We start from the raw sequence: 16,132 nt of genomic DNA on the forward strand, positions 1-16,132 counted from the left end.
TGTGTGTGTGTGTGTGTGTGTGTGTGTGTGTGTGTAGAACTTGCTAAGTGCAAAAATAAGAATTTATATTAGAAGTGACTTTATTTTAATTTAAGGGCAGGGTCTACAGGGTGTTCAGGGTCTCACTACTAGATTGGACTCGTAGTGATCCACCTGTTTACAGCTTCCCAAGAGCTGTAAACAGGCACATGCCACCATGCCCGGTCTCACTTGCTGTCTCAGCATGCCCCAGAGGTGGGGCCAGTATGGCAGGCCCAGGGATTGAACCCCCAGCCCCTGTGCCTGCTGCCTGTTTGCAGGTGCTTTAGTCTGCTGAGCTATTTGGCTGGCCCCGTCAGTCAAATATTTAAAAAAATTTTTTTAAAATGTACTTGATTGTTATAGGGTCTCACTACACAGCTCGGATTCGAGGTGATCCTCCTGCTTTCAGCCTCTTCAGGCTGGGATTATAGGCATGTGCCAACATGCCTGGATTCTGGCTGACTCAGCCTGCCCTGGGGATGGGGCTGGCATGGCATGTGGTGTTGGAGGTCAAACTGTGGTCCCTGCACTTGCCTAAGCAGGTGCTTTAGTCTGCGGAGCTATCTCACTGGCCCCTAGTCATTATATTCTGAAGAGTGGAATCTTTCCATGTTTTGTTATAAATATTGTTGTAGGCAGCTTCTAAAACTCATAATGATCTCTATATCTTGGTATTCATATCTTTATAATCTTCTCCACTAGAGAGTGGTTATGGCTTTAGTGACTTACTTCTAGCAAGTGGAATGCTGTAGAGGTGATGGATGTCACTTCCAAGGGTAGGCTGTAACTTCTGTCTTGGGTGATATAAAAGAAGTGAGCTGCCATGTTGTGAACTACCTTTAGAAGGGCTCCTGTCATAAGGAATAGAGCAAAAAGCTGCAGCTCTTAGTCCATCAACCCCCAACAACAGCATCCTGCCAACTACCAGGGGAGTGATCTTATAGTGGGATCAAACCCACTTGAGCCATCAGATGAGACTACAGCCCTTGCTCAATCATAACTTCATCAGAGACCCAGAACAAGAGGTATCTGGTTGGGCTGGGCCTGCCTGGATTTTTTAAAATGTATTTTAGTACAGGGTCTATAGGGTCTCACTACATAGATCATACTCATAGTGATCCTTCTGTTTTCAGCCTCCCAAGAGCTGGGATTACAGGTGTGTGCCACCATGCCCAGTCTATGCCTGGATTCTTGACCAACAGAAACTGAAAGATGATAAAGATGCTTGTTGCTTTAACCTGCTAAACTCTTAGGATAGCTTATTTTGTGGCAAAAATTAGCTAAGACAAATGTCCAATATCACTATTATTCATGAGGCAGTGTTGAAGGACCCTTTGACAAAACTATCAGTAGTTGGTTAGCTAAGAAGAATGCAGAGGACAGTTTGGGCATTGTGCTTGGTAGACTGGCTGCCTAGGTTAACATATTGGCAACCAGGCCATAATTTGTGTATCTCTTCCAGGCAAATTGAACTACCAGTAGTACATGTCTGACTTTCCTATTGGGAAGCTTTGAAAAATTGTATTAGAGAAAGACAGATAAAATCAATTACATCCATCTGTACCATCAGTGGTACACAATGCTTAGTGAGATAGTCATGCATGTACCACTTGTGGTTCAAGTCATGCATGTACCACTTGTGGTTCATCCATGTACCACTTGTATTATGGATCTAGTTCTACTACTTTATTTCTGGGCAATCCCAAACAACTACTTATATTCTATGTGTCTGAGTTTCATTATCCATAAAATAATGAGGATACTAATAATATCTACTACTGTGTAAAAATTAAAGACCTACTCATACTTTAAGTGTTAAAGTAACTTTTAATCTGCTATTATTAGCAGAGAGAGCACTGCCTGTTGAAGACAATAGCCCCTGGATCTAGCTTTGGAAAGAGTGTGTGGGTAGGACTTGTCTGGATTTTAAGAGATGAGCTCCGAATCTATGCAGTTTGGAAATGAGGCTTTCTTTCTACAGATTCAGGAGTAAGAATCTGTTCAATTCTTTGTTTCAACCAAAACTTGACTCTAAGAACTTTGAGGCTACGTAGGAATGGCTGAGAGTCTGAAGACCTAGATTTTGAAAGCTTGAACAAGTCTTTTAAGTAGCATCTACTATATTTGAATATTCTAGGAAATAATCTTTATTCTGGAAAATCATTTATGAGGTCCTTTAATTACATAAATACATAGCAGAGTCCATCTTGGATAGGCTATGTTTAACATGGGGTTCAAAGGGAAAAATATTTGGTAGAGAAGGTCTGTTTTAGCCTATGTTTGAGGAAATATTATTTGCCTAGGGGAAGAGATGTATTGCAACTTGCAGATACTTGATCTTGTGGTATTGTGGCTATTTTGGTTCAAAGATTGCCAAAGATAAAAGAGGATATAGTTGATGGTAGTTTGGGTACAAGCAAAGCTATTTTACGGTCAGATAACCCACAGTTTCCTTAGTTGAAAGGAAGACCCATATCATTGAACATGTGTTATGGTTTGTGTTTAGTTGTTACCCCAAAGCCTCATGCAGTCAATGGGGCACCTTCTAGAGTCTGTGATTAATTCATGATCCAGTGTTGGGATTACGTGTGTGAGTACTACATGGATCTTGGGGCCGACAGCCTGAATACAATATAAGGAAGGGAGAGGGGCTTTCTGAAGCTGCTGCTCCTCCCTTTGCTCTTTGCCGTTTTTACACTGCCATGAAGTTCTGCCCTCTTCCATATGTTACTCTGCCTTGGAACGAGCCGAGTATGGACTGAAACCTCCACTAACAGTGAGCTAAATAAACCCTTTTTTCCTTAATTCTGGGTATCAGGTATTTTGTCCTAGGAATGAGAGAAAAGTAATCAGACACTCTGCCTTGGCATCTTGAAGCACCAAAGTTTGGGAAAGACTGAGAGATAATTCTAGGCATCAGGATGATTACAATAAGTTTTCTTTTCCTTTCTTCTTTCTTTCTTTCTTTCTTTCTTTCTTTCTTTCTTTCTTTCTTTTTTTTGTTTTTTTGTTTTTTTGTACTAGGGATTGAACTCAGGACTGTGCTTGCTAGACAGGAGCTTATGCCAATGAGTTATCTCCCCAGCCCTACAAGGAGTGTTAAGGGGCTCCAGGAGCAGGGCTCAGCAAGCCAGAGGCAGATAGGATACTACAGTTCCTGTGGCTGACACATAGCACTGGAAGCTCTTATGTGAAAAGGCTGGATCATGAAAAATTCTGGTACAGAGTTGTCTGTCACCAACTTTTTTTTTTTTTTTTTAAGCAAGATATGATCACAGCAGCCAGCAAATTCTGTGCTTCTGATTGGAACAATATTTCTCTTTCTCAAAGAGAGAAAGCCTGCAGTTGGTAATGCAACAGTTGTATGCTGGGCTTGGTGTTTGGGAGTTATAAGAAGGGGAGAGAATATTTATCTGCATGTGAAAGAGTATAAACTGGTTCCTTATTCAGTGTCTGCCAAAAACCAGGACCTTTGCACAAGTCATCTTGCTTTTCCTAACAGTTCTCTATTTGCAATATGAGAAGCCCTGAGGTCAGAGATAGTTTGCATAAGGTCCTTCACTTATCTGATCCACAGAATGAACAGCCATTGTCTCATTCTACAGCCAAACTCTTTGAACCAAGTCACATTGTTTAATATTTACAGTGCAGATGGTTAAGCATGTTTATATTGTAAAAGAGAGAAGTTCGATATCATGTGGGGAGTATTCATAAATAAGCAGACTAATCAAAAGCAAAGATCACCACAGTAGTGATGAGTACCCTTAAAGACTAGCTGATGCTTTCTAGATAGCTTCTCCACTAAAAAGAACCAGAGTTTTCTTATTAAAATAGCTCTCTTAGTTATTTTTCTCCTTGCTGAGATAGATACCCAACATCCTCTAGTTAAAAGAGAAATAATTTATTTCAGCTCATAGTTTGGTGAGGTTTTGATCCATAGTTGGCTGGTTCCAAGGCAGGGTGGCAGGTAGAAAGGCGCAGCATAGAACAACAGAATTTAGTGACCACAGGCCAGCCAAATAGCTCAGCATGTTAAAGCGCCTACAAGTAGGCGAAGGGGCCTGGAATTCAATCCCCAGGCCTGCTGTGCTGGCCCCACCTCCAGGGCACGCTGAGACAGCAACTGAGACTGGGCTTGGTGGTGCGTGCCTGTAATCCCAGCACTTGGGAGGCTGTAGACAGGTGGTTCACTACAAGTTCAATCCAGTAGTGAGACCCTGAACACCGTGTAGACCCTTCCCTAAAATACAGAGAGAGAGAAAAAAAAAAAGAATTTCTTGACCACTATAATAATAAACACGTCAAGGCAGGCCACTGCAAAGTTTGAGAAGTAACAGGACATTTGCTTAGTTTCAAAGTACCTCTCAAAAAGATACTTGCTAATTACAAAGTCAAATAGCAATTCATAACAGAGAGATTTTAAAAACAGTTTAGAAAAAGAATTTCTATGTAAGCAGAGTACAACATTAACAACTGGGGAATCTGGGTGAACATATATGGGTATTCTTTGTGCAATTATTGGAACTTTTCTCAGGAATTATGGTAAAATAAAGAACAACAAATTTAAAAAAAAGGTTACACGCTAACAACTTTCCTTCTGTTTTCCATCTACCATCAGCTCCTCTTTCTGAGGCCCAAGCACCAAGAAAACAGGCAAAGTATGTGGCATTTCGACAGTGCCAAATTGAGGCTTAGAGCTAGAGCTCTGAAAGCCGGCAAGAAAATAACAGGTCTCACCACGCAATAGTGCCTGGGAAGTTCTAAGGGCAGCATGCAGAGCCCCAGCTGCACACCAAATGCAGGCTCAGGCTTCCTGAGGTTTGAGCGAACCTGTTGTCTGTAACTTGCACCAACACCCTAAAGCTGATGGTAAACTTTATAATGGGTTGTGATCTCATAGAACTTTCCTCGCTTAATTCCTTTCCCAGCCTGGTCATGGCCCAGTGAATAGGATTTAACTCCCATTTTACAGCTGGGGTCACTGAGGTTCAGGGACATGTTCAAGATCTCCCTGCAGTAAGGCAAAAACTACGACTTCAGGAACCTGGATTTAAGGGTCCTCCAAATAGCGCAGTGGATTAAAGCGCCTGCAAGCAGGTGCAGGGGTATAGGGTTTGATCCCCAGATCTGCCCTGCCCCTGGGGTGCGCTGAGACATGCAGTGGGTGGCGTGTGCCTGTAATCCCAGCTCTCGGGAGGCTGTAAACAGGCGGATCACTAGTAGTCTGATCTAGTAGTGAGATCTTGAACACCGTGTAGACCTTTCCATAAAATACAAAAACAATAGCAACAAATAAAAACAAGGAACCGGGTTTAGTGACGTTTTCAGGATTAAAAACATTGCAGGATGCCAGCAGCAATTAGTTACTTCTTCCACTCCCTGTTCATGATCACTGCTCTAGGTAGATGTGGCTTTAACCTCTAATAATTCTTTTAAGTTACCTCTTGTAATATGACTTTAAGTCTCAGTTTTAAAAAAGCACCCCCCCACCAAAAAAAAAAGTACAATCACTACCTTTCCTGGTAATTCTCTGTCCCTTTCATAAACTGGGCCATGCAGCTAATTCTGGGAATTACTGTTTCTTCCAGGATAGGACCAAAGTACCAGCTGGAAATAGGACAGTAGCGTTCCACGAGTTTGGAAGGAGGGACTGATGACAATTTTTCGTGGTTGACTAACTTTTCTAAAAAGGCATTTCCAAGGGTACACTAAGCAGGCAGCGAATCCACTCGCTCCAGCGGGAGGTGGAAGGTGGGGGCGGGGTGGAGCACGGGGAGGAGCGACTCCCGCTGCTCCGGAACCTTGGCTTCCAAGTGCTGCCCGCGTTCTTTCTCCTGCCAGCGGGTCTGCGCGGGACCTGCCACCCGAACTCAGTCCCCGGGCACCCAGGCCACCTCGACTGATTTCTACAACGGACCTCTCAGAATTCCTCCGGCCGAGTCCAGCCCAGGGAATTCCCGGGCTGTGCGCGAATTGCCCGCCCCCTCGGCACCCTCCTCCTGGTCTCCGCCCCCGCCGGGCCACCGGGTGCCAAGGGAGGCCAGGGCGCTGCCGCTGGAAAATGAGCGGTGCCCGGAGGGTGGCCCGGAGCTGCAGGTAACGTGCTGTAGACTTCGGGCCGGGCGGTCGCGCCCTTCCCGTCCCCGCGCTCAGACTATTGCGCCCCGGAGTGCTGCGCTGGGCGTCCAGAGCGGCCCGGCGCAGGGCAGGGGGGCGCCAGCCTGTCCCCGGGGGAGACCCCGACGCTCCTCGCCCCTCGGCAGCCGCGTTCCGGCTGCTGTTCCTGGGAGCGGCAGGAAGCGGCGCCGCGGTGAGCCGGTCCGCGCGGCGGGTGCGGACGAAGATGGAGAAGTTTCTGCAGATCGCGCCCCACTCTCTGGCCATCGTCCTGGGCCCGGGCGAGGGCCCTGCAGCGGAGCGGCCCCGGCCAGCTCAGCCCGCGGCCCCGGCGCAGCCTCGGCAGCTCGCCCGACACCACATCGGCTACGAGATCTTCGCCGACTTCAAAGCAGAGAACATGCAGCACTTCTGGAATAAGAAGGTCACGGCCGCAGTGGCCGAGACCTTTTTCTTGGGCTGGATCGACGAGCAGGTCCTGCTGATCCAGGGCAAGGAGGAGCACCTGGAGGCGCTGCGCGAGGGCTGGACGCGCCGGGCGTTGCGGCCGCCCTCGGGCTTCCACATCCGCTGCTTGGGTGAGTGTGGCCGCCGCGCGCAGGGCACGACCCGGCCGTCCCGGGACCTCCGCCCCGAGCGAGCCGGCGCCCTGCGCCTTCCTGGCGGCAGCGAGCGGGTGCCCAGGCCGGTTCCCAGGGGGGCCCCATCCCCGCTCCAAGCGCGTGTCCCGGCCGGGAAGTGGGGCGGCACTGCGGGAGCGCGGGACTAGGGAACTTCCTGGCTCCCAAAAGAGGGAGCCGTACCTGAGCCACCCGCCTCCTCCGCCTGCCCGCGGAGCCTCCCCGACGGCGCGGCGGGGCGGTGCCTGGCTGGCCAGGTAGGCGGCGCGGGAGCTGGCGCTGCCCGCCCTGCTGGGGTCCCAGCGTCACCTTCTCCGCGCACCGAGCCCAGGGAGGGGCAGCGGCGCGCTCAGGTAGCGTGGAGGAGCCTCGCTACCGCAGCGCAGCGCGGAAGCCACGGCCGCAGTTCCGACGTGGGGTGCCTCGTTCCCCGGGGCGACGGGGGGGGGGGCAGGTGGCCGAGTCGCTGCGCACCTGCATCGCTGCACCCCGCAAAGCGGTACGTTTCGCTGTAAAAGTCTTGCCTCTGGAGCGTCTTTCCAGTCATGTCCTGTGATTGAAGGCAGGGACGACAAAGAGCACGGAGGAGTCTGAGCGGTGACCTAGAGAGGCAGGGAGTCGGGGAGGCTTTCGCAGCTGCATTTCCAGAGTTGCTTTGACTTGGTGTTTTTATTGTACTACTTAACTTTTTTTTTTCTTAATCTAGTTTGTATTGGTTTTAGAATATGCCTTTTCGTTTTATAACTTAGGTCCGGTGGCTAAAAGCAAGTATCATAAATAGTAATGCTTTATGAAACGATTTCAAGGAAGAAAGTATTCTTTCTAGTTCTAAGGTTTAGAAATTCTTTCTTGACACTTTGGGAGGAGGTCAAAAGTTCACTCCAATGAGCCTGTAACAGGCCGCCCTGTTCCTTACTCCGGGTTGCTCCGTCGCTCACCTCCCAAGGGTTTTTACCTGCTAATATGTTTGCTTCGGTATGTATGGCAAATTCATAGTATTTTTAAGCCTGTGTATGTTTTCTATTCTTGCATAGCAAGGATTTTTAACCACGCTTCCCTTGAATTACGTAGACAAAAAGCCATTAAAGTGTGAATTTGTAGTGAGTGCTGCATTCTGAAAGATGCTTTACCATTTTCTCTCCCTCCTTCTTTTTCTCTCGCCCAAACCTTGCCTGAGTCCCTGTAATTAAGCCACCCAACTAACGGGCCAAGATTAGTGCCCCTGAAATTCCATCTGCTTTTGTTCTGTAAATTTTGAACACGTTAGGATGGACACATGTAATCATGTTTGTGCACCATAGAGAGTTTGTCTATTGCATTTTAATAGTTTTCGTTGAAAATTGGCATTGTGCTTATTTTGCTTGTTATTTTGGACATTTTCAACTAAGTACAAAAAATACAGTGGTATAATATAAAAATAGAATTTTAATTATCATGAACCCATCATATAACTTTAAAATCTATCAGTGCCCTGACTAATTTTATTTCATCTATCCCTCACATCCATTTCTACCACCACCATTTTGAAATCCCACACAAGATAACAAGATTTAATTGCTAAATATTACGATGTGTTCATTTTTTCCCCCACTTGAACACAATTTGTAAGCTCTTAGGAATTTCTGATCTATCATATTAACCAAAGAGGAGTATTTTGGAAATTTAAAAAAGTTTCAAACTGCTGTTATTGGTTGACCATTTCTCCGATATGGGTAGGTGGCAGGTGCTGTCTCAAGCTGACTAATGGATGCTGGCTATGGCTGTACAGTACTTGGGTTCAGCTCCTATGGTCTGCATAGAATGGAAGGGACTTCCTTTTATTTTATTATTATTACTATTGTTGGCACTGGGGATGGAACTCAGGACACTGCTTAGGCCACTGAGCTATCTCCCCAGCCCAGGGCTTCCTTTTGAAGAGGAAGCATCTGATGAGAGAGCAGGACTGCTACCTGTGGATAATCACATGGTATTTTCTTTTGAACTGCCTTGGGGGATCAAAATCTCTATTGGAACCCAATTTTAATGATGGTGGTGTGCTGAATTATTTGAAATTATTTACTATAAAATGTTCTAATGGACCCTTCCTGTCTGCTGCAGACTTTCTCATTTTTATTTTTCTGCCAGATTTTTTTTATTGGGCTTTGAAATGCCAAAGTCTATGAGCCACTGACTGGCTCATAGTCATTTATTCTGAACCACAGCACTTGCGATGACAAGTTCAGATGCTCAGAGGGAAAAAAAAATCCATAAGGGGTTGCTCAGGGCAAGCCAAGCTGGAATTCTGCTTTGAAAAAAATAATGACATAATCACAGGGACAACCTAGAATCTATTTCATGTAGAAAAACAGGAATCCATCACTCTTTTTGAAGTTTTATTATTAGTGATGTCTTTCTTATAGTGTTTCTTTCAGTTCACCATCTAGGCTGTACTAGGCACATCATCAGACACTTTTCTGTTGTTTTAGCATGTTAGCTAACTATTTCATGGATGGGAAGTAGCAGTAGAACCAGCAACATGGATGAGCATTGCAGAAAGTATTGCATTTCTACCTGTTGGATTTGAATTCAACTCATCAGTCATCAGTAGCCTTCTGAAACATCTGGTAACAGAATGCTGGTTCAAGTTTTATTGTTGTGGTGGATAATGGTTGTTTTCTGTGTGGTCTCTTAGATCCCACTATGGGCAGCTGTGGTAAAGCTGTCATCTTAGAGTCTCCCAGTAAGAAGGAAAGGACTGTCCGCTCGCTCTTGCTCTGTTGGTTTCTCTGGGTGTGTCCCATCACACCTGTCAGCAAGAAGTAGAGAAGTGGTCTGCCCAGGTACCTTTCTCTGGTTGTGCTGTGGTTGAGGCAAGCCCATGTGTTAATGCTTTCTTTTGTAACTTGAAACATTTATGTTGAAAAATACATGTATTTTGGTGCCCGTAATTCAAAAAGTATATGGTTATAACCACCTGTAAAATTTCAAGTAAGGGTTGGGCAACAGGGTAGTGATTATGCAATCTTACAAAATCAAGGAATTAAGCAACTGAAAGAAAAGCAGTTTTTGTTTGGTATATACTGTATAAATCTACTACTTAGGAATATCCTACTAGAGTAGTAAGTTCCATTCTTAGCAATAACCTGCTTTGGACAGATCAAAGAAAAGGCCAGACTTTTTTTTTTTAACAATTTATTATTATTATTTTATTTTTTTACATTTATTTATTGTGTGTGTGTGTGGCCAGCTCAGCCCACCAGGGGGCGGGGCTGGCTGGCATGTGGTGCTGGGGGATCGAACCGCGGTCCCTGTGCTTTGCCAAGCTTGTTCCAAGTAGGTGCTTTAGACCACTGAGCCATCTCTCCAGCCCAAGGCCAGACTTATGATTTCCAAGACTCCCTCAAAGGATGTATGCATGTGTGCAACAAACTAGTAACATTTAAAAATTTACTGCCTGCCTGCCTGCCTGCCTGCCTGCCTGCCTGCCTGCCTTCCTTCCTTCCTTCCTTCCTTCCTTCCTTCCTTCCTTCCTTCCCTCCCTCCCTTTTTCCTCCTTCCATCCCTCCCCTTTTTCCTTCCTTCCTTCCTTCCTTCCTTTCTTCCTTCCTTCCTTCCTTCCTTCCATGGTGCTGGAGATAGAACTACTGTATTTAAAAAAAAAATTAAAAAATTTACTGTGTATTTTGAGTAAATCATATTAAACTAAATCCCACCCATGTTTATTGAGGGCTTCCTAGTGTAGGGGTCTGTGTTGTTTTGTGAGACTGCAAAGACTGCCTAGGTATGCCAGGTTTGGGGGGATTCTGATATAAGAAACCATACGTGTGCTAAGTGCTTGGAAGGCTTTTGTTTTCTGAGCAAGCAAGAAATAAACAGCTGCTGTTGCTTTGAGAGCAGGTGAAGCAGGCCTCCTGCCAGGAGAGGAGCTAAACCTTGTGCAGGTAGGGAGGGAGATCCTAAGAGGGAGGCCCATTGAAAGCGGGGGTGGGGGGAGGGGGGGCTAGAGAGATTTTGGAACTGGGCAGGGTGCATGGGGGAAAGTGGTGTAAGACAATGGAAAGGCACACAAGAGCCACATAGGAAGTTAAGGAGCCATTGGGGGCTCTTAAGCAGTGAGGGGGGAGACATGATTTGATTTGTCACAAATAGCAATGAGGTTCTGGGATTAGAAAGGGTGATGGATGAGACTGAGAGGTGATTAGAAATAGGAGCATGAGCTGAAGCTGCTGCAGCAGTCATGGGGAGAAATGAGTACTACGCTAGAGGATTTCTGTGTTGGGTGCACTATATTTCACCTCTTCGTAGGGTCCCACGGAGGAGGATGGCATCAGTCTGTTTGAGCCCAGAGGACTTTCTGCCCCCAGGCATAAACTGTCAGGCCTTTGGGCAGAGTCCTGCTTGCCCACCTCCATCCTGCAACTCCTGGGTTTTCCTCATCTACCAGTCCTGGTGGGTTCTCCTAACTTCAGGGAGCAGGTAGAAAATCCAGAATATTTTAAGACATGGACCTCATTCTTAAGCTCATCTCTCATATTAAAATTTCAGAAGTAAGTCTAAACAGTGGTTCATGTTGCGTTGTGTTTTATTAACTTCAAGGTGTCATACAAAACATTTTATATATTACCTCATTCTGGCTCAAAGAAATTTTAACAAAGGTGTGTCCATTTCAATATAATAAGGTGTTTAGGATGAACTTCTAATTCTAGGCCTGGCCGAAGAATAACTGAGAGGTTTTGCAAAGATTTTTAAATTTCATTGCTTTGAACTTAATTGTGATTCTGAACACGTTTGTTTACTTTTTATTTAGAAAAAAATTGCATTGTGAGATCAATTTGCCACTTATTGCTAAGTCTTTGTAAAGGTTCGTAAGAGCCAAACATGGTAGTAATGTTGGCTAATGCATGCTTATAATCCCAGCACTTGGGAGGTTGAGGCAGGAGGATCACCATGAGTTCAAGGCCAGCCTGAACTTAGACAAAAGTCTAAGTATTGAGACCCTGTCTTAAAAAAGAAAAGAGAAGTCTGAGTATTTTGTTATGGGATCATATATTTTGGAGTGAAAAAAATGAGAGTTTATTATATACAAACTATTTGTTACAAGTAATTTTAAACATCATCATTCTAATTAATGTATTTCAAGCAAGGATGGTTTGAGCACCTTAGAAATAAAAATTTATCCCAGTGTGGTGGCGTGTACCACACTTGGGAGGTCCAGGCAAAAGGATCACTTGAGCCCAGTGGTTTGGAGCTATCCTGGGCAACATTGGTTTAAAAAAAGCAAAAGTCCAAGTAGAAATTTTTTTTTTCCGAGGTAGAATTTTTGATGTTTGAGGTTGGCTTTGACAGAGTTAACTTGGTTGTATCATTCTACTCCATTTGTATGTTTGTGAAACAAATTTTAAACCCTTGGATTGTAGCTGTGGACATGACATGATTCCAGATATTGCTTATATTGGGGAACTAAGTATCTGATTTATAGTTTACCTCAGTGAAGATTAACTTGATGTATTGATCAAACACAAGCTGTTCATTTATTCCAGCAATATATAGTATTTAAAAATATCCACACCTGTATGTTTAAGAAGGTTCTGTTCCATGAATCATACTGTTACTGTTTTAAAAAGTAGCTCTTGATAGCTTGTCCATCTCTCTTTATGGTAACTAGGAAAACCGAACACCACCAAGGGCCAGGGCTAGTGTTGTCCCCTTGGAGAATTTAAACAATGACAGAAAGAGGTGAGGAGGGTCCAGCAGAGTCTGTGGGTTGCAGACCTGGCACTGAGGAAGTCCATTGCATGGTGATAGGTACTGTGCCAAGCAGACCCCGTGTCTTCAGAAATTCTTAAGATGTTAGCAATATGAATGCATGCCTCTGTGCTGGAGACTTTAGTCTTAGGGACCAAATAAACCCAATAAAATCACTCTCGCCTTTCCATTGGGTAGACAGGTCCTGAGATATAAATTTTTAAAAGGGAGCCAAGCTGGGGATATTACATGGCTTATCTCTGTGCCCAGGATGTCCCTTGGCTCCCCCCAGTGTACCTGTGCGCAGTGTGGGGTGCCCCTTTGTCTCTCTGCAGGGCACAGATGCCTGTGATCAGGGCAAGGCCAAAATAGCCTCCTTTTCTGAGTCTCGGGGTCCCTGCAGGCCTCTGAAGACTAAGCAGGATCTGTAAAGTGTGGAACCCTCTCTGGGGTTTCCCTCAGCTGGTTCCTGTGGCAGCTGTAGGATTCACAGTGAGCTCTAGAATGCTGAGGCACGCTGGCTCACCCCGGCTGTTGAGATCGACCTTGCCTATGTTAACCTTTCCTTATTAATACTACCATCTACTAGCATTTGCCTTCACCTCGCTTTGCCCCTTCTCCCCAGTGTCACATCAGACCCCTGCACCTAATGTGGGGCAGTGCATCTGTCTCTTCTTCTGCTACGCCTGCTTTCCTCCAGGGTTGGGGTGACTTTTGCTTTCAAACCTTTACAGCGAAAGATTAGGATTCCATCCCTGGTATACATGTCCCCTAGAATTTACTGGAAACAGAAGGCTTCCTTCGGTGCCCATTTCCAGGACAGCAGGGCCGGTACTGTTCCTCTAAGCAAAGTCATCTTCAGAAATTCCAGGTCACCCTCTCCAACACCTACCCCATCATATCTGGAGCTGACCTTCATGGGTCCAAGGCCCTTTTCTGACATATTAATGCTGAAAAAGAGGAAGGGAAAGATTTATGTTTTTTTAGAGAATACAACCATTGTATCATTTTCAAGATTAGCAATAATATATTTACAGAAATCCCTTACCTTGGTCAGTTACCCCTTGAGGATGTTTTCTCCCCTTGGGATGATCTGCAGAGGTTTTTTTTTTTTTTTTTTTTTTTTCCTTTCCTAGAGTCCTGGGGACTAAACCATGGCCTTTGCTTTAGCTACATCCCTGCTCCCACCTCATTTCTTTTTAATTATTATTTTTTTAATGTATTTGGTTGTTGCAGGATCCCCTTATGCAGCTTGGACTTGTGGTGATCCTCCCCAGCACTGGGATTACAGGCATGTGCCCCCACAGCTGGACTCTGGCTGGCTCAGCCCACCCTGAGGCCTGGGTTGGTGCTGCATGTGGTGCCGGGGATCAAACTTCTGTCCCTCTGCTTGCCTAAGCAGGAACTTTGGTCCACTGAGCTATCCTGCTGGCCCCTCTCCCATCTCATTTTAAGTTTGTAAATTCTGAGGCAGGGTGTTGCTAAGATCCTGTGTTGTCCAGGCTGGGCTGGCAATTTAGCTACATCCCCACTCCCACCTCATTTCTTTTTAATTTTTTTTTTAAATGTATTTGGTTGTTGCAGGGTTTCATTATGCAGTTTGGACTTGTGGTGATCCTCCTGCTTTCAGCCTCCCCAGTGCTGGGACTACAGGTGTGAGCCACCTTGCCACACCCAGCTAACCTGAAGACTTTTTAAATCCTCTGTGAGCTGGCGCCTGCCAGCTGACCTGCTGCATAGCACCAACAGTGTCTCCTGCCACTTCCAGTCCTGCCACCACCCTCATTTCCTTTCTTCTTTGTAATTTGGCTTTGATTGACACCTCCTGAAAGGGGCACCTGTGCTTTAAGAGCTACTCATTGTCCGGCATGGTTTCTTAAGATTTCCAGCTTTTGTGGTGGCCCTGGGTGGGAAGTTCAGCTGGGAGATGCTGAGCTTGGGAAATGGGATGGACTGTGTGCAGGGAGAAGGTGGAAGTGTGGGGGAGGACGCACAGCAGGATGGGGAGCTGAAAAATATCACCAGTGGAGACAGGGGAAGTGGAGAAAGAAGGGAGTAAGGGGTACTTGTTAGCATTGGGTGTACATTCTTTATGTGAGGTTGGAAAGAGTCTTGGCATGGGTCAGCTCTTCTTGGAAGCTCCGTCTTCATCTGACAGGGCGGAAGTGGGACTGAACCTTGTGCATTCTGTCTTCCATCTCACTAAGACCAGGAGGATGAAAGTCTCTATACACTCATCTCAGTTTCTCGAGGGAATGGTTCCAGTGTCCTTTGGATATTAAAGTCCAAGGATGCTCATGTCCCTTAAATAATACATGACATAATATTTGCATAGTATGTATTAATATCCTTCCATATACTTGAAATCATCTCTAGATTGTTTATATAGAGTGTAAATGCTTTGCAAATAGTTGCTACACTATTCTTTAGGGAATAATGACAAGAGAAAAGTCTGTACGTGTTCAGTACTGATGAAGTTTTTCTCTGAATATTTTAATCTGTGGCTGGCTGAATCTATGGATGTTGAACCTACAGAGAGGAACTGTCAATTGCAGACCATTCATCTTGGCTTTTGGAGTCTCATGTCTTGCCAAGAAACCACACTTCTGTGGGAGTGAGTGAACACTACCATCCTTCTAGAAAGACATTCCCAGTTTTCTTCTCGTTGGTCACAGCTACAGCTGTCCGAGACCCGTATGTTGCCAGTATTCATCCAGGCCTTCAAATCCTTCTCCTTCCAAGTAGTATCCTTACCCTCTAGATTCTGATGATCCCGTGCACTACCCCCCGCCCCCGCCCAGTTTTAGTTTTGTGTTGATAGGCTTGGAAGGCCCTTTGTCTTTGGAGTTAATATTGAGCTGTAGGAACCATGAGTAATCTTCCTCTTCCTCCATTTCTTCTTTGTCCCTCTCGCCCTCCCTTCTTCCTCTAGTCATCCCTCCCCTCCCCCTCCTTTCCCCTTTCCCTCTGTCTCTTTCTCTCTTATTCTTTTGTTGTAGGAGACTTTGCGACTCACCTAACCTATCTAGACTGATCATTTTCCTTTCATTACAATCTGGCTATGAATTTGTTTAAAAAAAAAAAAAAGACAGCTTGTTCTAGGAAGGTGTTTAATAGCAGACTGTGCCGCACTAAGGTGGAGGTGAATTGAGCTTTAGAAGTCCGTTTCTAGATCATGATGGTTGCTTATTTGCATATTTTATTTTTTTAACCTGTATTTTCAAGAGTCTCTCTTAATTAAGAAGGAACATTCTAGAAAACTTTGCTTTTATAACATAGGCTTCTTCATTTTATTAAATATTTGTTAACCTTATTTCAGATGTGAGGGGGGTAGAGCAGGGAGAAAAGGAAGAATTAACTTTTATTACTACTTGGTGTGGCTTAGAGATTGTCCAAAGCACTGTACATAGCTTCTCACTTGATCTCTGTAGAGATAGCGCTAATATCATTTCCACTTTCTAGAAGGAGAGCCTGAGGTTCAAGAGTAGACTTGTAGGAGCAAGTAATCTCTAATTACACCCCAGCAAGCTGGCTGCAAAGTCTGAGCTGTTAAGCTTTTTAAAATTGCGTGTCATTTTTGCTGGGCCAAGTTAGGCTTTGTTCACTAATATGTGTGTGTGTGTGTGTGTGTGTGAGAGAGAGAGAGAGAG

The 16,132-nt window shown here is 45.1% G+C and overlaps 1 protein-coding gene across 3 annotated transcripts in view; it reads left to right on the forward strand.

Moving 5' to 3' along the window:
- Positions 1 to 5,563: 5,563 nt before the first annotated feature.
- Positions 5,564 to 16,132, forward strand: part of Stox2 (storkhead box 2) — a 315,854-nt gene continuing 305,285 nt past the window's right edge. For all 3 annotated transcript variants that reach the window (XM_023699633.1, XM_023699632.1, XM_023699634.1), the window contains exon 1: positions 5,564 to 6,716. In XM_023699633.1, coding sequence (XP_023555401.1) covers positions 6,365 to 6,716 — 352 coding nt within the window. In that variant the 5' untranslated portion in view covers positions 5,564 to 6,364. The remainder of the gene's footprint in view (positions 6,717 to 16,132) is intronic.

Source organism: Octodon degus, unplaced genomic scaffold (genome assembly GCF_000260255.1).
Source record: "Octodon degus isolate 3935 unplaced genomic scaffold, OctDeg1.0 scaffold00114, whole genome shotgun sequence".
NCBI lineage: Eukaryota > Metazoa > Chordata > Mammalia > Rodentia > Octodontidae > Octodon > Octodon degus.